This window comes from Felis catus, chromosome D2 (assembly GCF_018350175.1).
Source record: "Felis catus isolate Fca126 chromosome D2, F.catus_Fca126_mat1.0, whole genome shotgun sequence".
NCBI lineage: Eukaryota > Metazoa > Chordata > Mammalia > Carnivora > Felidae > Felis > Felis catus.
In genome coordinates, this window is record NC_058378.1 from 32,566,975 (window position 1) to 32,588,214 (window position 21,240).

At 56.2% G+C, this 21,240-nt stretch overlaps 2 protein-coding genes and 1 long non-coding RNA gene across 15 annotated transcripts in view; 1 reads left to right on the top strand and 2 right to left on the bottom strand.

Moving 5' to 3' along the window:
• Window positions 1-15,546, top strand: part of CDH23 (cadherin related 23) — a 417,627-nt gene extending 402,081 nt beyond the window's left edge. For 8 of the 11 annotated variants that reach the window (XM_023240529.2, XM_023240530.2, XM_023240531.2 and 5 more), the window contains 20 exons: window positions 509-733; window positions 1,298-1,467; window positions 1,690-1,827; window positions 2,701-2,820; window positions 4,357-4,534; window positions 4,662-4,873; window positions 6,901-7,092; window positions 7,247-7,360; window positions 8,215-8,344; window positions 8,453-8,704; window positions 8,785-8,946; window positions 10,466-10,722; window positions 11,084-11,181; window positions 11,592-11,712; window positions 11,797-11,876; window positions 12,016-12,056; window positions 12,225-12,300; window positions 12,768-12,897; window positions 13,100-13,222; window positions 14,572-15,546. In XM_023240529.2, coding sequence (XP_023096297.2) covers window positions 509-733; window positions 1,298-1,467; window positions 1,690-1,827; window positions 2,701-2,820; window positions 4,357-4,534; window positions 4,662-4,873; window positions 6,901-7,092; window positions 7,247-7,360; window positions 8,215-8,344; window positions 8,453-8,704; window positions 8,785-8,946; window positions 10,466-10,722; window positions 11,084-11,181; window positions 11,592-11,712; window positions 11,797-11,876; window positions 12,016-12,056; window positions 12,225-12,300; window positions 12,768-12,897; window positions 13,100-13,222; window positions 14,572-14,898 — 3,146 coding nt within the window. In that variant the 3' untranslated portion in view covers window positions 14,899-15,546. Of the gene's footprint in view, window positions 1-508; window positions 734-1,297; window positions 1,468-1,689; window positions 1,828-2,700; window positions 2,821-4,356; window positions 4,535-4,661; window positions 4,874-6,900; window positions 7,093-7,246; window positions 7,361-8,214; window positions 8,345-8,452; window positions 8,705-8,784; window positions 8,947-10,465; window positions 10,723-11,083; window positions 11,182-11,591; window positions 11,713-11,796; window positions 11,877-12,015; window positions 12,057-12,224; window positions 12,301-12,767; window positions 12,898-13,099; window positions 13,223-13,588; window positions 13,694-14,081; window positions 14,530-14,571 lie in introns of those variants that run through there. The other 3 variants (XM_023240536.2, XM_023240532.2, XM_023240533.2) reach the window with 3 other exon arrangements.
• LOC123380805 lies at window positions 3,157-7,899 on the bottom strand. Its single transcript, XR_006587005.1, has 2 exons — window positions 7,588-7,899; window positions 3,157-5,947 (listed from the first exon to the last, which is right to left on the bottom strand). It is a non-coding gene; the product is annotated as an uncharacterized LOC123380805 (long non-coding RNA).
• A 373-nt stretch (window positions 15,547-15,919) lies between the features above and the next one.
• The window catches only part of PSAP (prosaposin), a 33,982-nt gene continuing 28,661 nt past the window's right edge, over window positions 15,920-21,240 (bottom strand). For all 3 annotated transcript variants that reach the window (XM_003994031.5, XM_006937852.4, XM_003994032.5), the window contains 7 exons: window positions 21,102-21,233; window positions 19,544-19,639; window positions 19,058-19,244; window positions 18,817-18,974; window positions 18,399-18,479; window positions 18,046-18,153; window positions 15,920-16,961 (listed from right to left, as the gene is read on the bottom strand). In XM_003994031.5, the coding sequence (XP_003994080.1) occupies window positions 16,926-16,961; window positions 18,046-18,153; window positions 18,399-18,479; window positions 18,817-18,974; window positions 19,058-19,244; window positions 19,544-19,639; window positions 21,102-21,233 (798 nt within the window). In that variant the 3' untranslated portion in view covers window positions 15,920-16,925. The remainder of the gene's footprint in view (window positions 16,962-18,045; window positions 18,154-18,398; window positions 18,480-18,816; window positions 18,975-19,057; window positions 19,245-19,543; window positions 19,640-21,101; window positions 21,234-21,240) is intronic.

Consider the following 21,240-nt stretch of genomic DNA (forward strand, 5'->3'; position numbering starts at 1 on the left):
CCTCATGTCCATGAAGCATGGACAGCGGCTGGGGTGGGGAGATAGGCCTGGCAGATATTGGTTGCTTATTATTACAGACCAGAGGCCCAAGTTTTCAGTAAGGAAGAGCAGATCTGGTCATGGCCTACATGTTCTCCACTCAGAGGGCAAAGGGCCGGGGCAGGTTATGTAGAGGGGACGACTCAGACAGGAAGTAGAAGGCTGAACCGTGGCAAGGGTCTTAAAAGACCATCATAGTCCTACCTCATTGGACAGCCTGGGAAACTGAGGCACAGTCAGGGCCAGCAGCTCCACCAAGGTCACCCAGCCAGTTCCCCTATGGAAGAGTGAGCAACCGGACCAGAGAAAAGGGTCACGTGCTACCACACAAGGGTTGGGTCAAGCTCCAGGGAGTCCCGGGAGGGCAGTGAAAGGCCCCACCCTCTCCAGCCTTGACTGAGACTTAGGAAGCCCGGTCCAGCCACAGTGGCACCCCTCACGTCACCCTCACCTCCTGCCTCCACGCCAGCCAAGCTGACAGTCAACATCCTGGACGTCAATGACAATACGCCCCAGTTCAAGCCCTTCGGGATCACCTATTACACCGAGCGGATTCTGGAGGGGGCCACCCCAGGCACCACACTCATTGCCGTGGCAGCTGTGGACCCCGACAAGGGCCTCAATGGGCTGATCACCTACACTCTGCTGGACCTGACGCCCCCAGGCTACGTCCAGCTGGAAGACTCCTCAGCAGGTAGGTGGGAAAGATCTGCCAGAAGAGGACTGGGGGACATGCGTCTGTTCCTGCTTAGCCTCCTCAAGGGACCATGGCCCACTTGTCACCCTCCGGGCGGGAGCCCACCATAGCCCCTCAGTGGGCTGGGCCAGATCCAGTATGGCCCACACTGCCGTCACTCACGGATGCCCAAACCACAGGAAGGGACAGGGCGCCTGGTCCTGGGGGTGGGCTGGACCGGCCCTTTGAGGGCCGCTGGGAACCACCCAGGCTTCCGCTCTCAGGATCACTGAGGGGGTGAGGAAGCCAAGAGAGCGATCTCTCCGAGGTGGTCCCGGCCTTGCCTGTACTCATCCCTTTGACTTGTGAAAAGCTTTCTCTCGCCTCCAGTGAGGAGAAGAGCTGGGCACCAGTTGCTGTCGGCCTCTGGCCGGCCTGCCACTAGGCAGTGCTGCTGGGCCACTCTCCTTCTTCAAGAGACCACATCTGCCCCTCAGGGCTCCAGATCCTTCTCTTTATACTTTGGAGAGTTTCCATGTGTGAGGAGTGGCAAAACTGGCGGCAAGTGCCTCTGTGTCTTAGGGAAAGTCATTGCCAACCGGACAGTGGACTACGAAGAAGTACACTGGCTCAACTTTACCGTGAGGGCCTCAGACAACGGGTCTCCGCCCCGGGCAGCTGAGATCCCTGTCTACCTGGAGATTGTGGACATCAATGACAACAACCCCATCTTTGACCAGCCTTCCTACCAGGTGGGGGGCCGGGCAACAAGTTGGGTCAGGACCCGGGCCCATTCCTTGGGGCCTTCAGGCATCTTCTACCCTTACCCTGCCAGCCTCTGAGCCCCAGGGGCATGACCACCCCGTGAGCAGCGTGGTGCCCTGGGCTGTCTACCATGGTGAGTTTTTAGGGAAGGGGCATAGACTCCAGGACTGACCTTGGCCCACTCTCTCTCCCTGCCCGCTGGGTTCCAGGAGGCCGTCTTTGAGGATGTGCCTGTGGGCACGGTCATCCTGACAGTCACTGCGACTGATGCCGACTCAGGCAACTTTGCCCTCCTTGAGTACAGCCTGGGGGATGGAGAGGGCAAGTTTGCCATCAACCCCGCTACGGTAAGCAGGCAAACCGGGCAGTGGGAAGGGCCCAGGGTCGTAGGCTGAAAAGCCACCAAAAGTATCACAGTCATCCCAGTTTCGGGGTCATGCCACCAGAACGTCTGTAGCCTCAGAGGTTTTTTTTTTTTTACCAAGTCAGCAAGCCCCGCTACAGCCCCAGACATCCTGTAGACCGCACTTTCTTTCCTGGGGCCAGAGACTTTTGGAATTCCCCCAAACCAGAAAACCTGATGCAAGTCCACGAGGCTGCTTTTTAAAACTATCAAAAGAGAGGTATAGGAAGCTCTGCAGAAAGTGGGCACGGTGTTTGAGCTCCTGCTGTATACATGGCACTGTATTCCGTGCCGGGGGAGGGAGGTGTCAGACTTGTGAGAGAGCAGGAACTCAAGACAAAGGATGGGTGACGACTTCAAATGACTGTACATTGGTTCAAAGCAGCTAGTTCAGCACAGGAGAGACCATGGTGGCCTGGGGGCGGTTGGTCAGGTAGCGCCTTCCCCAGGACTGCCTCTCCCTGCCCATGTCCCCCCGAACTCTGCCCTGTCAACAGGGTTCTGTCCTTCCTGCTCAGTGTGAACAGTCAGTCATGGTCCTGGCCCGGCCCTAGGAAGGGCAACTATTTACAGAGTACCACTCTATACCTGGCCAGGGAGTGACTTCCATCCTGGGCTGAACGTCCCATCTCCAGGCGGATTGGGCACTGGGGATAAGAGGAGCCACTGGAATCAGAGCTCCACGGGGGCGGGGGCGGTCATCCGTTCTGTCCAGTGCTGCACCTGCAAAGCCTAGAACAATGTCTGGCGTGTAGTGTATACTCAATAAATATCAGTTGGATTGATGAAGGACCTGATTCCACCCTCCCCCTACTAGGGTGACATCTATGTGCTGTCCTCTCTGGACCGGGAGAAGAAGGACCACTATATTCTGACTGCCTTGGCCAAAGACAACCCTGGAGATATAGCCAGCAACCGCCGAGAAAATTCGGTGCAGGTAAGGGCCACCAGCCTGGGCCAGGGACACCGAGGACTAGAAGTGTGGGGGCATCGAGCAAAGCCTTTCCTTTAGAGAATGCTGCAGAGTGGGAGTAGAGCCACCCGGTCCCCTCAGAGACATGGCGGCAGAGGAGGAGACAGCAAGAGCTTAGCTGGCTGAGTCAAAACGGCTGTGGCTTGGGGAAACGGGGACTCTTGAAGAGAAATCTCTTGTGCCAAACCCCTGCTAAGGCAGTTGAAAACACCTGAGTGTGACTTGAGTCAAACCTGGGGTGCCACGTGTCCCACTGTCCACGGTGACCCACGGAAGGAAACAGTCTAGCAACCAAACATAATCGTAGAGCGATTATCTTTATTTATGTCTCTTAAAGAACATTAGCGAGGGATCCAGTTCCCAGCCCCATTTCTATTCCAGTTCTAGCACCGATGCCATCACCCTGAGGCCAGCGTACCACCTTCTAAACTCTAGCCCCACTTCTCTCCAGAGTATGCCTTGAGGCTTTGCTTTCTCCTTCTTTCGTCCCCCCTGTTCTGCCTTCTCCAGTCCTGTCATTCTCTATCCAGTTCCTCCACATCTTCCCGCAATAACCTAACCATCCAAGGTAAAGGGTGGGAGTGGGTGAGAAGTTGGGTGGGCAAAGACAAATTCTTGTGAGCAGGTAGGGGGGGAAGGGGCTGGGAGCTCTCACACGTACCCGAATCCTGTCCCTGTCACATGGGCTGTGTCGTGTCACACGTGCTGTGCTGGGAAAAGCCCATTATTTGGAGCCAGAAGACAGAGATCCCACTAGCTGAGCACCCTGCATTTGGCATGTGACCTCTCCGAGCCTCAGCTGTCAAATCTGTAGGGGATGGGAGAAAGGGCAGCAATGATGATGCTTCCTGCCCAAGGCAGTGGTGAGGCAGGGAGATGGGGAGTTGGCAAGTGCTTTGTGCACGGAGAGGGGTTCTTGAAATCACCGCCGTGAAGGACTCGGATGAGGCTGCTGTCAGGGCCATGGGAGCTACGCGGGGAAAGGGCCTCCTCACCTGCTGTGTCCATAGGACCCGCCCTGGGCTGTGGGGTCGGCAGAGGGAGCCAAGTCCCAAGCCAGACACAGATCCCCGGCAAGAGAGAACTTCTGGGAGTGGAGGAAGCACAGCCCAGCATTAAGATCCAGAGATCAGAGTCAGATGTCTAGGGCCACTGTGGGAAGCAGCAGAGGGCAGAGCAGGAGGCGGGCGAGGAGGGCTCCCTGCTTCTGGGCCCAGACGCAGATGATCCTGTAACCACAGTACTAGTTGCAAAGCATTTCCTTGAGCCAGGCATTGGGCACACATACCATCATGGGTGAGCCTCACTAGCCCCTGAGAGATAAGATACTACCGTCCCCAACGGCGAGGAAAACTGAGACTCGGGGTTAAAGAAATTGAGGTCAGACTCCAACAGTGGGCACTGTCCACCCTGGCTTACTCCCGTGTGACCGGGTCACCTGAAGCAGCAACCTAGTATGCTCCTGACCTTTGACCTCAACCTCCCCCCCCCCGCCCCCAGGTGGTGATCCAGGTGCTAGACGTCAATGACTGCCGGCCACAGTTCTCCAAGCCCCAGTTCAGCACAAGCGTGTATGAGAATGAGCCGGCAGGCACCTCAGTCATCACCATGATGGCCACCGACCAGGATGAGGGCTCCAATGGGGAGCTGGCCTACTCACTTGAGGGCCCTGGCGTGGGTAAGTAGTCTGCTCCCCACCCATGATGCCTTGGGCGTGAGAGGGGCAGCCCCAGGGCCAGGAGGAGGAGGGACGGGAAGGACGTCTCAGCCAGAGCCAGGCCCTGCTCTCTTGTCCCACCTGCCAGAGGCCTTCCACGTGGACCTAGACTCAGGCCTGGTGACCACAAAGCGGCCACTGCAGTCCTACGAGAGGTTCAACCTGACCGTGGTGGCCACGGATGGCGGACAGCCTCCACTCTGGGGCACCACCATGCTCCTGGTGGAGGTCATCGACGTCAACGATAACCGCCCCGTCTTCGTGCGCCCGCCCAACGGCACCGTCCTCCACATCAGAGAGGTACTGCTGTCCCCTGGTCCTCCCGCCCACCAACATCTCCCTTCCCATATCCGGCCCACTCCCTCCTCCTGCAGTCACGCCTGGGAGACTGAAAGGGCCCCTCTGTGAAAGTGGGGAAGCTGAGGCCAGAGTGGGAGACAGACTTGTTCAGTGTCACACAGCGGGTAGTAGTATGAGCTGAGCTGTGCCAGCACAAGGGGCCCAAGTCTGACTCTGTCGCTACCAGCCAGTGACCTTGAGAAAGTGACTTTTCTGGGTGTTTTTTAGATGCCCCATCTCTTGCTCCGAGAAGTCTACCAGAAAAGCCAGTCTCCCCGGAAACTCACACCCCCCCATATCGGTGTCTCAAAATAAGCACACATGTTCCTTCCGTCTGTCTGTTGTTCCTGCTGATACCATGCCTAGGAATTGAGTACCAGCATCAAAATAAGAAACAAGGGGAAGTGGCTGAGGTTCCAGAATTCCCCCACCCTTTCGTTCCTTGCTCTAAATTGCCTTGGAGGGGCGCCTGGGTGGTCAGTCAGTTAAGCGTCTCACTCGTGACCTTAGCTCAGGTCATGGGATCAAGCCCCATGTCCAGCATCATGCTGACAGTGCAGAGCCTGCTTGGGATTCTCTCTCCCTCTTTCTCTCAAAATAAACTTTTTAAAAAAATCGTTTAAATTGCCTTGTAAAGACAGGCAGTACTCCTTCATCTGTCCCTTCCCTCCTTCCTCTCAGCACCCAGGCCCGACCTGCCCCCTGGTCGTATAATCGCCCACTTGCTCTCTGTTCCCCAAACTTCAGCATGCCTCCACCTCTCAGAACGTCAGCATCAAGTCCTTGTCGTCACTCTGTCTCCTCTGAGAGGCCCCACAGGAGAAATCTGTCCCAGGGCTGCGCTCTAGGAAACGCTGTGCACCTACCTTGTGAGTTGCTTTTTCCAGCACCTACTGCAGTGACAGAGTAGTCCTCTTTGCACTGCCCGCCAGGGAGCTCAGAGCAGTCAGCCTACGCCACATGACCCCGCAGGGACTTGGTGCACAAACCTGGACCCCTACTCCTCAGTTTCCATCTTCCTGCCATTTTCTTTTCCTTTAAAAAAAAATGTTTTTAAGTTTATTTATTCTGAGAGAGAGAGAGAGAGAGAGAGAGCACACGTGCACACAAGCAGGAGAGGGGCAGGGAGTGAGGGAGGGAGAGAATCCCAAGCAGCTCCTGTGTTGTCAGCACAGAGCCCGACGCAGGGCTTGATCCCACAAACCACAAGATCGTGACCTAAGCCAAGATCAAGAAGAGTCAGACACTCAACTGACTGAGCCACCCAGGTGCCACCATTTTCTTTTTCTTTACCCCGATTATTTTTTAACTTGTTTGCTCTTATTATAACTTATACATTCTTATAAACTGTCTCAAATCTTTTTTTGTGGAACGAGGCAAGGTATAAATGAATAATAATCTAGTTCTTTTTCCACAACAAAGGCCCCTTTGCTACGTTTTTCCCTTCAAGACTCCAAATTTTGAAAGATTTGTGTCTCGCAGAGAACCAGCCGCGTTAAGTAATTTTCATGTACCCTCATTTTCATGTACCCCATTGGGTAGACGGTGTCGTCTGGGGACACCTAAGGCTCCTGTGATTAGGGTAGCAGAGAGCGAGACAGACCCAGCAACGGAATGGTAGCTGTGGCCTCAGCTTTTGGATTCCCCTTCTGCCTTCCAAATCTCAGCATGGAATGGGATCCGAGGGACGGGGGAAGGCCCTGGAAGGGCAATAACCCTGAAAGACTTTGAAGCGTGGTGGATGGAGACCAGCTGGGACCATCACTGGGTAGTGGAGTGGGGGTGGGGTGAAGGGAGGCTCTAGCAGGTGCCGAGACTCCAGGAGAGTCCAGCCAAGCAGGCAGGCGTTTCCTAAGGATGCCAGGAGGTGGCAAGAGCACTCTGCTAAGTGAGGACAAAGCACAAGAGCTCCATCCGGGCGTGGGAGCTGGCATTCTCTCAGATGGCCCAGGAGCCTCCCTGCCATGCCCCTCCACCCCCCACCACAGGAGATCCCGCTGCGCTCCAATGTATATGAGGTCTATGCCACAGACAAGGACGAGGGCCTCAACGGGGCCGTGCGCTACAGCTTTCTGAAGACGGCCGGCAACCGGGACTGGGAGTACTTCACCATCGACCCCATAAGCGGCCTCATCCAGACCGCTCAGCGCCTGGACCGCGAGAAACAGGCTGTGTACAGCGTAAGGGGGCGGGCCCCAATGCGAGGGGCGGGGCCAAGAGAGGGGCTGTCCTCTAGGCGCAGGGCCACCACCTCCCCACCTAGAATGCCCACAAGGGCGGTGACCTGACCCCCAGGGAGTGCCCTCCTCTGACTGTGCCCCTCCACCCCCCCAGCTCATCCTGGTGGCCAGCGACTTGGGCCAGCCAGTGCCATACGAGACCATGCAGCCGCTGCAAGTGGCCCTGGAGGACATCGACGACAACGAACCTCTCTTTGTGAGGCCCCCGGTGAGCTCGCCCATTCCCCCTCCCCCCAACCCGCACCCACACAGGGACTCCCCGCCTGCAAGTACACACGCAGGGCTCTCCTGTGCACACTGTGCCATATACATGTGGTTACGTTCAGAAACTGCATGCACTTCCTACAACATTTCTTGAGCTGCTGCTATTTCAAGGCACTACCCAGCAGTCAAAAAAGCAGGCAAATACGCCTGACCCCTAGAGCTGTAACTCACCTAATTGCACACACAAGAGCACACAGGAAACCTGAAATTGAGCTTCGCTTCACCCAGCTGGGGCCAGCCGAGCTGCTCGTGTAGACTCATACTCCACAACTTGATGGGGTTTTTTCCTGTGGGCACATGGGGGTGACATTCCCTGGAGGCTCTGAGTGCACATCCATGTGCATATAAGAGTGTGCCCCCTTGGGGCACCTGGGTGGCTGGGTTACGCGTCCGACTTTGGTCTAGGTCATGATCTTGTCGTTCCCAAGTTCGAGCCCCACATCAGGCACTGTGCTGACAGCTCAGAGCCTGGAGCCTGCTTCAGATTCTGTGTCTCCCTCTCTCTCTGCCCCTTCCCCGCTCAAGCTCTGTCTCTCTCGGTCCCAAAAATATAAGTGTTTTTTTAAAAAAAGTTTTTTTTTTTTTTTTAAAGAGTGTGCCCCCTTGTTCAAACATCCATTCAGGTGCTGGGATACTTCATAGAACCTGCCAGACCAGGCCCAGCCCACGCTCCCCTGAGGTTACAGAGGTCCTGCTCACCCCACAAGCCTTGGGCAATAAAGTCCCTCAGCACCTACAAGGTGCTGCGCAAGGTCCTCTGGCCTTGGCCCTCATGTGACATCCCCCTCCCCCCTGCAGAAAGGCAGCCCCCAGTACCAGCTGCTGACAGTGCCTGAGCACTCGCCACGTGGCACCCTCGTGGGCAACGTGACAGGCGCCGTGGATGCGGACGAGGGCCCCAACGCCATCGTGTACTACTTCATTGCAGGTGGGGCCTGCCAGGGCTAGTGCCCTACCTACCCTGGGGCTGGAGATGACCCAAGTATGCCCCACCCCAGCCCTGCCCCTTCACCCTGTGCCGTGGTCCCATCCTCAGCCGGCAACGAAGAGAAGAACTTCCATCTGCAGCCTGACGGGCGTCTGCTGGTGCTGCGGGACCTGGACCGGGAGCGTGAAGCCGTCTTCTCCTTCATCGTCAAGGCCTCGAGCAATCGCAGCTGGACACCTCCCCGTGGGCCCTCCCCAGCCCTCGACCTGGTCACTGACCTCACCCTGCAGGAGGTGCGCGTCGTGCTAGAAGACATCAACGACCAGCCCCCGCGCTTCACCAAGGCTGAGTACACTGCAGGTGCAGGGGCCAGAGCCTGGGTCTGGGGGGCGGGGCGGCCCCCGCCCTGCCGCTTACACCCACCTGCCCGTTCTCTGCAGGAGTGGCCACCGATGCCAAGGTGGGCTCAGAGTTGATCCAGGTGCTGGCCCTGGACGCAGACGTTGGCAACAACAGCCTGGTCTTCTACAGCATCCTGGCCATCCACTACTTCCGGGCCCTTGCCAATGACTCTGAGGACGTGGGCCAGGTCTTCACCATGGGTAGGAGCCTCCACCCAAGACCTCTGTCACTGCATGGACTGTAGTCTGGAGGAGGTGGGGTCTGTGTGGGCACCACAGGGTATGAGTGGCTGGCCAGCCAGCCATGTCAGTCCTTCGGTCCACCCACCCATCTGGCCGTCGTTCAGCCAGCTATTTGTTAATCCGTTCATTCACCCACCGACCTTTCTAGTCTCTGATCCCCCTTTCCATCTCTACATCTACCCACCCACTTTCTCCTTCCTTCCATCTCTCCCATCTTCGCATCCATTATTCATCCATCCATCCGTTCACCCACCCGTGTGTCAGTCAGCCCATCCATGCCTCCGTCTACCCATCTACCCATCTGTCCATTCATCCACCTTCCCATCCTCCTCTTGGTGTGTCCACCTATCTTCCTATTTATGCACCTCCCCCTCCCCCGGGCCAGGCACTGTGCTAAGCACTGAGGAGCCAGAATTCAAAGAGCACATATGTACCTGAAAGCGTGCATGTTTACTTGTGCATCGGCCTGTGTGGACAACTGAGCCTCTTGGGTCAGGTTCTGCAAGGCCTGGAGGGTGTCCCATTACCCAAAACCTTCCCCATTCTTCTCGCCTACAGGGGTCAGCCTAGACTCCTTGGCCTGGCTTTCAAAGCTCACCAGGTCTTCCTCCTGGTCCCTCCTCTTCCTGGCTCCACAGCCCCCCACTATCTGTAAGGGCCCCATGCCCACCCAAGCTGAGCCCCTCACCACTCACTCCTTCAGCCTGTTCTGTACCATCCTCCATTGGCCTTTGCCCTGTCTTCACTTCCTGAAATACCATCTTGACCTTCACCTCTGTCTTCAGATATGCTCCCCCAACCATCCTCTGAAGGCTAATTCACAACCAGTCACACAACCAGACATCATCCCTATGTCCTCTCATCTCCTACTGCTTAGTTTAGTAACTTAAGACACAGAGGGGCTGTGTACCTTGCTAAAGGTCACACAGCGAGAAAGTGGCAGATCTTGAACCCAGGTCTATGGTCTTCTAAGAGAAGACTACTGTACGACCTCTGGTTATGTCTCTAGTATGGTTGTGGAATTCTGAAGTGCATGTGTGTGTGACAGAGACAGACACCGAGGTGTTCACACGTCTCCCATCGCCCCTGCCTGGGACAGTGGAGTCCCAGACTTGTCACCCTTGGGACACTGCAGCCCACAGTTGTGTTTTAACTTGCAGTGTTTAAGTAAAACCTTAGAAATCTCTAGAAGCACCGGTTGTGGCAGCACTGGCTGCATTCTCCCAGGATAATAATCCACCAAGTGGAGGTCAGAACTGCTGCTCCTTCAGATGAACGGAACACTCATACTCACTTGTCCCCCCCCCCCCCACCTTTTCTGTCAGCTTTGCTCTGCTAGGCCCTGTGGGGACTTGTGGCCTGAGATGCAGCCTCCCCTCAGTGTGTCCAAATGCCCCTGGCCCTTGCCCCTCCCCAGGGGATTGAGGGGCACTGGGTGGCCCCTGAGCTGCACCCTGCCCGCGGGCTCTTCCTGCAGGGAGTGTGGATGGCATCCTGCGTACCTTTGACCTCTTCATGGCCTACAGCCCTGGCTACTTTGTGGTGGACATTGTGGCCCGGGACCTCGCAGGCCACAATGACACGGCCATCATCGGCATCTATATCCTGAGGGATGACCAGCGTGTTAAGATCGTCATTAACGAGATCCCCGACCGCGTGCGTGGCTTTGAGGAAGAGTTCATCCGCCTGCTCTCCAATATCACCGGTGCCATTGTCAACACTGATGATGTGCAGGTGCCCCATGGAACCCACCCTGAGTCTGTGGGCTATGAGGGGAGGAGGACCACGCCACAGGGATGGGGCACTGCCACTGCGGAGAGGTCAGGGGAATGAAAGGGGGTCTCTGTAGCCCCTCAGTCATTCCCTAGCTACATGGCCTTGGGAAAGTCCTTCCACGTCTCTAGCCATCAGCATCCTTACCTATAAAGATAGGGCCAGTGATAGCACCTGGCCCAATGCAGCCAAGTGACTGATATCACGCGTGGTCCTCCGTGAGCACTCAGCAGTGATAGGTTTATCGGCAGGGTAGGCCAGGAGCAGCTCCCCATCCCATTCCTTGTTCCTGCCACGCCCCCTGACGCTTCTTCTCACCTAGTTCCATGTGGACAAGAAGGGTCGGGTGAACTTCGCACAGACAGAGCTGCTCATCCACGTGGTGAATCGCGACACCAACCGCATCCTGGACGTGGACCGGTGGGTGGGGTCTGGTCGGTCCACCTGCCTGCCTGGAGCCAGGGAGGGGACCCACCGAAAGAGGCCGATGACACCATCAGGCCTGCTGTGTGGGGCTCTCGCCCAGAGGTGGGCAGGGCTAGTAGAGAGTTTGTGGGTATGAGCAGAGCTCCACCCCTCTGAGTCCTACTCTCCCCATCTGTAAAATGGGAGTATTACATGGATGGTGAGGAAACAAGCAGGATCCTGTATGAGGAGTGGTAAACCCTGTAAGATACAAAACCATTCTAGCTGAGTGGGATCTGATCTTGCAAAGCTTGGTGGGGGTGAATCTGGGGGTCGGAGGCAGGAGCGCAGCAGAGCCTTCTGTGTGGGATGAGTTCTTGAGGAATGGCTGAAGAGGGAAGCTGAGGCCCCCTCCCCTCACTCAGGGTGATCCAGATGATTGACGAGAACAAGGAGCAGCTGCGGAACCTCTTCCGGAACTACAATGTCCTGGACGTGCAGCCTGCCATCTCTGCCCGCTTGCCCGACGACATGTCCGCCCTGCAGGTAGGTACTCCTGGTGGCGCCCCGCCCCACCGCCCCTCTGCCCTGGGTGCTCTCGCCCACTCACGCCTGGCCCCACTCCCCCAGATGGCGATCATTGTCTTGGCCATTCTCCTCTTCCTGGCTGCCATGCTGTTCATCCTCATGAACTGGTACTACAGGACCGTGTGAGTGACTCCTACACCTCCCTGCCCTGGGAAAGGCTGACCGGCCCTGCTCCTGGGACAGTCACAGAGGCAGGCAGGGCCCTGAGATGCCAGCCCCACCCAGCCTCCTTCACCAGCCCCTCTCTCTGCTTCTCTCTAGACACAAGAGGAAGCTCAAAGCCATTGTGGCTGGCTCGGCAGGTGAGCAAGGGCTACGATGGGGGACTGAGGCGGGACGGGGGGGTGGGGGGGTGAGGATGACAAGGCAGGAGGGGCCTCTGGGGGCCTAGAGTGCCCACCTAGGCCTCATAAGGCTGGCTCAGGCTCCACCAGCCCCAGCAGGGTGCCTCCCTCCCCTCCATGCCCCAGAACTTCTCCCTACAGGAAATCGTGGTTTCATTGACATCATGGACATGCCCAACACCAACAAGTATTCCTTCGACGGGTGAGTGGGGCCCCTGAGACCTCAGGGTCACTTTGAGGAGGCATGCCCAGGACCCAGTGGGAGCGGATTGTCTGACACCCCTCAAGCTCTGAGGGACCAGACCAGCTAAAATCTGGGGTGTGGGTGCCCCCTGGTGGCCAGCTTTCTCTACAAAGTGTTGGCTGAGCTGGGATTGGGATCAACACCCCAATTGGGCCCCCAGTTCCAGCAGACATAGACTTGGACTCCAGGTGCAGAGTGAGGCCTCTGTACCAAAACTAATCGAGATCAACATGTCCTGATTCTTGAGGGATCCTAGCGTGGCTGTGCGCCCAAATGCAATGGGCTAGGGGCCTACTTCTCAAGGCCATGAACCTCCAGTCCCAGGAAGGTACTACCGTTGGCCAAAGAAAAGAGCAGGGGTTAGTGGTGAAGCTACAAGGGCATCTGTCCCTCCGCACCCCACCCACCCCACTCCCCACCTGCAGGGCCAACCCCGTGTGGCTGGATCCTTTCTGCCGGAACCTGGAGCTGGCCGCCCAGGCTGAGCATGAGGACGACCTGCCGGAGAACCTGAGCGAGATCGCAGACCTATGGAACAGCCCCACCCGCACCCATGTGAGCCCTGGCCAGAGCTAGGGGCAGGGGGTGGACAACCGTGCGGGACGGGGTGGAGGTAAAGCAGGTCTTTGCCACTGCCTGCCAAGGAGCTGGGTTCCTTGGGGGATGAGGGTGGCGGGTTGTATCCACGACCCTGGGTGTGTGTACATACGTGTGCATGCGGTCTACCTCTGCTCCGGCTAATGTCCCCTCTCCCCAGGGAACTTTTGGGCGTGAACCAGCAGCAGTCAAGCCTGATGATGACCGGTACCTGCGGGCAGCCATCCAAGAGTACGACAACATTGCCAAGCTGGGCCAGATCATTCGGGAGGGACCCATCAAGGTGAGCCCTCCCTGCAGGCTTCTGCACCACACCCCCTCAGGGGCCCGCACCCAGGCCTCTGGCTGAGCTTAGACCAGTTCCCCAGGATACAGGGATGGGGGAGGATCCTGGGAAACAGCTTTCTCCACCTCGAGGCTCAGAGAGGCCAGGGCATCTGGCTGACCAGGAGCTACTTCAGCCTGCAGTGGCCTGGAGCCCACGTGGGTTCTAGCTGGCCACTGTCACCAGGCTCTGCTCCCAATTCTTTCCCCTCGGATCAGGTGCCTATGCACCTTCCATCACCTCCATCCGAGTTATGGGAGTGAGCAAGGGGTATGACAGGCAGGGGAAGGCCTTGGTGGGGGGTTAACCCTCTCGCTCCCCCAGGGATCGCTGCTCAAGGTGGTCCTGGAGGATTACCTGCGGCTCAAAAAGCTCTTTGCACAGCGGATGGTGCAAAAAGCCTCCTCCTGCCATTCCTCCATCTCTGAGGTAGCCGGGCGGGCCCGGAGCTGTGTGCTGTGCCCCAGCCCTGGGGGTGCTCATTCCTTCCCTCCCTCCCTCTCTCTCGCTCAATCTCTCGCTCCAGCCACCCACATCCTTCTCAATACCTAGAGTTCAGCAGCCAGGGCCAAAGACAGCAATGGGTGGGGCCCAGGAAGTCAGCCGGCAGGCCCAGTCTACTTTCTGGGCTCTGCAGTGGGCTTTCCTAGAGTGGGTGCTGAGGAGTGTTTCTCAGACTCGAACCCCAAAAAGATGCCTTTAAAAGGCATCTGATGTCCTTATAGGAAACAGGCTGCAGGGTCGAATGGGCCTACATAAATTTGTTTGCCTGCAATGATGTCAACACTTTAAAAATTCACTTTCTTCAAAACCCCAGATTTCCAGTTGGGCCAATTCCCAAACGGAATAGGCTAACAATGAACAGCTCCACCCGGGACAAAAGTGCCACCACGTGTTGAGTTTCTACTGTATCCTATCACCCCTCCAACTTCACCTGTGGACACTCCCTACATGTCCTGCTCGAGGACAAATTGTTGACAAATCCAGATACCAAAACTCCACCACAGGACCCTTCTCAAAGCAAATACACAAAATTCAAGATTCTAACGGGAAGCAAGAACACATCCCTAACACCCTAAGTGTCCGGTTTCCCCTCTGTACCCAGTTTGAGAAACACTGCCACCAGCTGGACAGGCCAGCCCACTGCAGCACAAGCCTAGAGGTGCTTTGCAGAGCTACCTGTGGGCAGTAGGAAGGAAATGGACACAGGAGGTGGGACTCTGGGGCCATCCACCTGCTCAGCCCTTGGGCATGACCTTGAGCATGGGTGGGTCTCAGAGCCATTGGGGGATCCTGGCCTCTTGCAGCTGATCCAGACTGAGCTGGAGGAGGAGCCAGGGGAGCACAGCCCCAGTCAGGGCAGCCTGCGCTTCCGCCATAAGCCGCCGACAGAGCTCAAGGGGCCTGACGGGATCCACGCGGTGCACGGCAGCACGGGCACTCTGCTGGCCACTGACCTCAACAGCCTGCCCGAGGACGACCAGAAGGGCCTGGGTCGCTCACTGGAGACGCTGACCACAACTGAAGCCAGTGCCTTTGAGCGCAACGCCCGCACAGAGTCAGCCAAATCTACACCCCTGCACAAGCTTCGTGATGTGATCCTGGAGAGCCCCCTGGAGATCACAGAGCTATGACCAGACGGGAGCCTCGCCGGTGTGAGCAGCACCTGCCCCCATCTCTCCCAGGGCAGAGCAGGACCACAGTGTGGGCCCCTCCCCAGGCTGGCTCTGGGCGCACGACCTCGGGCTGGCCTGGTGGCAGCCCGCACCAGCTGCTCAGAGTCCACTTCTGCCAGATGCCCATTCAGCACCTGACCTCTATCTTCATAAAATTTGTTATTTTTTTAAGAAAACCAAACAAAAATGTTAAGCATCTAAGGACACAGGTAAGGAGGGTCACCGGGGGCTCAGGAGCGTGAGGACCAACTCAGCCCAGGCTGAGCTCTTAAGAGGCCAAGCGGGGCCTCTTCCCGTCCCCTCCCCCCAACTTTCAGACCAGAAGAGGGAGGCCCAGAGCTGGAGTACCCTGCCTAGCCTTGGCTCCCTGACTTCAGTTCAAGTCCCAATGCATTTCTAGCACATCCCCAGCTGGACATCCAGCTAGGGGCTGACAGTGATCCCTGCCTCCCCACATGGACATGGTCAACGTCGGCGAACCGCGTTCTCTACATTTCACTGGCTTCCCAAACGTGCCCGGCTCCTAAAGAGAAATGACTGGTGTTCTCTTGGGTTCTGAATGTGTTTGTGTGTATTCCTTTTTTAAATTAAGTTATTCCCTCAACATTTTCCCCTTGATTTTGTTTAACTGGTACTCACTGAACGTTTCTGGAATGGTCTGAATTTTAAATAAGAAAAGCAACTCACAAGGAATCAGTAATTCAATTCATTCAATTAGCTCTGGCTCTGGTAAACTACCCTCCCTTGGGTTGGCCCAGGGAAGAGGGGAGGGTGAAGGGCAGGGCAGATCTGGGCCTGACTTTCAGGGGTTCCTTTGACCCACTGCGACCCTGGGCCAATCAGAGAGGAGCCAAGTAGGATTTCTTTGCCCACTCTGCTTGCCTTCTGTGGCCAAGTGGGGCTACAGAACTGCTGGACACCCACAGGTCAGAAACCAAACTCCCCTGGCTGGGGTGTTATGGAAGCACTCAGGCTCAGGTCTGGTTAACAGACTTTATTTATTATTAAATCACAGAAACTTTAGTGCAAAACAAATCAAAAAAGTCATTAAGTCCATTTAATAGCAACTTCGTATCTCGCTGTCTCCTGGCAACTAGAAGTGGAAAAGAGGAGGCCAAACGGAGAGGAAGCAGGGCGGCAGACGAGGCCCCTGGACAGCACACCCAGCAGACCCTCTACCTGAAAGCCAAAGGCTTAGGAGCTGGTCATCCACGTTTATTTGAAGGTCAGAAAGAACATCTTCGAAATGAGGATTGGAGCAGAGAGAGCAAAGGCAGGCCCTGGGCAGCAGTACGGACGCACAAAAAAGCAAGGCTTCCACGGCCACGCAAACACAAAAGCAAGAGGTGGTCACCACTGTCCACGCTCACACGCAAAAGCAGACCCACAGGACCTCCACGTGGAGCTAGCAGATTACATTCAGGCAGGTTTGCCCCTCCCACCCAAACCCACAGAACCCCAAACAAGGCATCACCAGCAAAGACACAGGAAAGCTGAAACGAAGGTCGACACAAACCTAAGCCTCACCCAGGTCTCCTGAGCAGCTGCTTCCTAAATCCTCCCTATGGTGAAAACGTGGTTTTAAAAAGCCTAATTATTCTGAGCCTCTAATCTTTCTTATAAAACTGCCTTTGTTTTGCTGCTATGAATAGCAGCCAATCGGCCCAGAAGAGTCCCCGCATGGGGTAGGCAGAGGGCTCAGAACAAGGCCCGGGCCGGGACCCACCACAAGGGCAGGCTGAAAGACTCCCGACACACAGGACATCCTCACCTGTCTAGGCAAAGGAAAGGGACACTGAAGCGGCTATGGGTGGCAGAGGGCGAGACGCCTCCCCCACTGACGGCAATGCTACAATCAGGAGACAGGAAATGAGGAGAGGGGAAAGGGGGTCCTATTTTTATAACAGAGTCGACAGATCTGTGTTCACTGCCCCCAGACACACAAGTAGGAAAAGATGCTGCAGTTTCTCCAAGGAACATCCCTTCTAGTTCCACACGTGACGTTTGCAATGCTCGACAGCCTGACAGGAGAGAGGAAACTGCGTTTAGCCTTCATGTGACAAATTCCACCCCTGGCCCATTAGTGCATCAGACATCAACCAAAACTGGGACCAGCTGTCTTGTCCTGAGTCAGCTAGACAGCGCCTCATTTAAAACTGGGGAGCGCGTGTCCACCCCAGTGTTGGGGACTCCTGAGGCAAGCACCCAGGGCAGCAGCTACAAAGCACTTGCATGTTTTCCAGATGAGCACCCATGCACGTAGGGCCCAGGTCCCCTCCCATCTGATTACACTCGGAGTCCTGGCACTCAGCAGGTGGCACGGAGGGGCCCCCAGGGCAAAACTCCCTACCCAACTGGGTGCACACCAGCTCTGGCCCGGAGGGCAATGGCCCCTCGGGCACATCTGCCCAGAACAGCAGCAAGAGCCTACTCCTCTACTGACTGTGCTGTGGGCCAGGCCTGGAGGAACAAGGAGCCCCTTGTGGCCGGGATGGGCGTCGGCAAACTGATGCAACCACACCAGCACAGTCATGCCCCATGGTCACGAGGAACCCGCTCGAGGAAGAAAAAGTTGCACAAAGGAACATTAGGTAACCAACTGGTCCACACACGTCTCCACCCAAGAAAGCAGCGTGGGGCACCGCCGGCAGCTGTGCGGTCAAGTCAGCGCCACAGCACCCTGCAACACCTGGGTGGTGCCAGCTCTCAGGACCATTCGAGAACAGCCGTCTGGCCTCAGGTGAAGATCCAGGCCGGGCTTAAGACCCACCCAAGGGATAGGACTTGTGCAACCTCAGGGGTGGCCTCATGTGAATGTGAGCCTGACTCTGTCACAGGAGAATTAAAGCCAAGAACAGGAAAGCAGAAGCACAAAATACTGAAGCACACCCCCACCCTTCTCAAGGCCAAGAGCGCAGTCTTCCTATCTTTACTGGGCCAAGACAGATAAGCCTAATCGCTCCCCTGGGCCTCAGATATCCCCCACCCCCTGGACATGAAGGCAGGGCAGAGAGCTGACTGCAGAGGGGCCTACTGACACAGGACTGTCGTGGGAGCTGCCCAAATGACAAGGCAGGCCTGCGGAGCACTCGCTAGGCTACTCACATTGCACTGGGTCGCCGCCTCCATGCTCTGGCACCAGTAGCTAGGGCCCCAGACACACTTCTCAGTTCCCAAGAGAGGCTTACGGACTGCAGGGCAGGCTCCGATTTTCTATACGGTGAAAAAAGGGGAAATGGAGGAGGAAAGAATTAGATCCGCTCTACCGATCCTTTCCAAAACCAGAGATCACCGGCTTCTAGAAGCAGCTACAATCAGAGCTCCGACATGTGCTTCCAAAAAGTCAGCACTGCCGAGTGAAGTGCTGCAGGCCTAGAATGTCCTCCCACCCCCCTGCCTGAGACTCTGCCGCAACCTCAGAGGAGCCCTTCCATGCAGAGCCACCCAGAGGAACTTACCAAGCACACGAAGGAAGGGTCCATCACCTCCACCAGGACTTCGATCAGCACGGGCTCATACTCAGTCACAAACTGATCGCACTGTTAGGTAAACACAGATGCACACCCAGGTCTAAGGGTGTCCACACAGAGTGGGGGCACAAAAGGAGGGGCGCCACGCATGTTCTTCCAAAAGAATTCCTGCCACTGCCAACCCAGGACCCCCTTCCCAGATGCCCACCCACCCACACTCAGCCTCATCTCACCTGCTCCTGTTATCTCTCCCAGTGGCTCCCCCTGAGCCAACAGACTGCCTCTAAGAAACAGCTAGCTTTTCCCCCCGAAAACCTCAATCACAGGTACAATCAATGAGCTACCCCAGCCTTTGCGCTCTCCAGGCAGGTTCTGACATTCTGGGCCAAAGCAGCCAGGGGCATACCTGCTTCTGGTATGGGTCAGGCAGGAAGCTGCAGCCTTTCTCAAGAGCAGCCAGGATCTCCTGCTTTGTGCTGTTTTTCTCCAGGTTGTGGTCCAAATAGCTCACCAGCTTCTTGCATACCTCACAGAAGCCACCATCCTTCGGCTGAATCACGCGTACTATGCACAGGGAGCACAGGCTGAGTACTGGCAGGGCCCTTCCAAGCCGAGGGGCCAGCCAGCCACACCCTTACCCTACTCACCAGGCAGCACAGGCAGCCCCTGGGTGGAGCAGAGATGGAGCACACTGCACACCACTTCAGGGCTCACCTCCTGCAGGAGGATGGACAGGATGGAGGAGCCGTAAGTCTCCACCACCTCTTGGCACTCTTCAGACAAGGATACAGGCAATTTTGAGCACACGTTACCCAAAGTGTGAATTATTTCTTCCTGAAACACAAAACAAGAGGATCGTATCAGAAGATGGAGAGGCTAGACAGGCCTAGGAAAGATTCTCAGTAATACTAACATGACCAGGAAACCAGCCAACAGCAAGATGCTCTCTCCTCCCCAAAAAGACAAGACCTATGAAACAGGCCCGACCCCAGCCCAGAGGGATCCACTGGTGCGCAGGGGGTATGCAGATTCCCAGGGCTGGCGTCCACTGCCAGCGATGGCTGAGTCCACCTCTTCGGCCGCTTCTGCCTTTGGGGAACGGGGGCACTCTAGCATTCTAGAAATGCACATACCTCGGTTTTGTTGTTGTCAATCAGCTTGACCACCTCCTTCACCACGTACTCACACATCTCGCACAAAACACTAGCCTTCGCCTGGACCATGTCCTTCTGTTGAAAGGGGAGGACAGCACTTTAATGCTGAGATCCTCACCTCACCCTGGGCCCTGCTGCTCTAAAGGGAAAGGGACACCCTGTGGCCAGGAACAAGAGATTGTCACCCAAAAGGTGGCTTCCTCCCAGTGTCCAAGTTCCTGTCCCTGCTGGTTTTACATGGTGGGAGACCCATCCCTTTGCACAATCCTCCACCACCACCACATCCCGCCACGCACCCAACCCCCACCCCACAAAAACCAGTAACCCATACTTCAGAAGACAGAAGCAGTGAAAACATCCCCCAACCCCAAAGAGCTGCCTGCATGATGTATCTGGTCACAATCATTTCATCATTCCGCAGTCATTTGGGGAAGGTGGTTGGGGGAGCAGGAGAGTGAGGACTCACTTCCTGTCTACTGTTTAGAAGACAAAGCTTTAAACACATTTCAAGTCTGCCCCTAAGTGTCAAGTCTCCTTATACCCGAGACTGCTTTCCTACAGCCCGCCTTTAGTGAAGTAATCCTGCTGAGTAGAGCTTTCTAGGACAGGAGGAACGCTCTCCCCCTCTGCTGTCCAGCAGAGCAGCACGAGCCACATGTGTCTACTGAGCGCCTGAAATGTGGCTAGGGTAACCAAGGAACTGATTTTATGTAAACATGTAGCCACATGTGGCTAGAATACAAGCTGTGAAACTCCCCTTCATTTTCTCTGGCCAGTAATCCAGTCAGCAAGATGGGGCAGGTGGAAGTGCTTCCCCAACCCCATCTGACTTCGTAAACCTGTGGTCCACACGCTGCACATGCTGAGGGAGGACAGAGGAGGGAGATGAGACAGCCAAAGGTCAAGTGCCATGGCAACTTCAGAAGTGTGCGCATGTGCCATGTGATAAAACGTCACATGGCCCGGACCCTTTTAAGAACTAAACTGCAAGCCTGATGAACACTAGGACAATTTTGTTCGCCACTCCAGGTCAACGGTTTCAGGACTCCATCTCTAACACACTGCGGGACCCGTAACAAGTGATGAATGTAAGCTGATTCTGGAAAACGGTGGGTCTTTACTGAGTGAAGGGTACCAGGGAAACGAAAGCACACACCCACGCATGCACGGCAGTACACCGAGAAGCTTCTGCATGAGCCCTGGGGTGTTCTGGGAGTATCAGGTTTGCACGGCAGCAACAGTGGGCAAGGTGGAGGGACACGAACATACTAGAAAAAGCTAGACGTGCTACACATGCAGGCTGATCCTGTGAAGCACCTGGGTTTATAACTAAAGAAATAAACGCACTCAGGGCTGGGAGAGGGGTACTGCACTGGTAGAGGGGACAGCAGAAACTACTGAATGGTCTCAAACTCAAACACCTTTAGCAGCCAAGCAGGGAACCAAAAAAGCGTGAGCCTCACAGAACGTGGTATAATGTGGAGTGGCCTGGGCGTTGCACAGCCCTCGCCAGTACAAAACGGGTGACACCAGGTACCTTAATGGGCTCCACCAGTTCCAACGCAGGGATGACGTTCTCGGAGACCACTTTGGCAGGGACCAGAGTCTGCATGGGCACCTCCTTCACTTGTTCACAGAACCCAACCAGGCCACATATCTCCCTGGGTTGCTAAAGA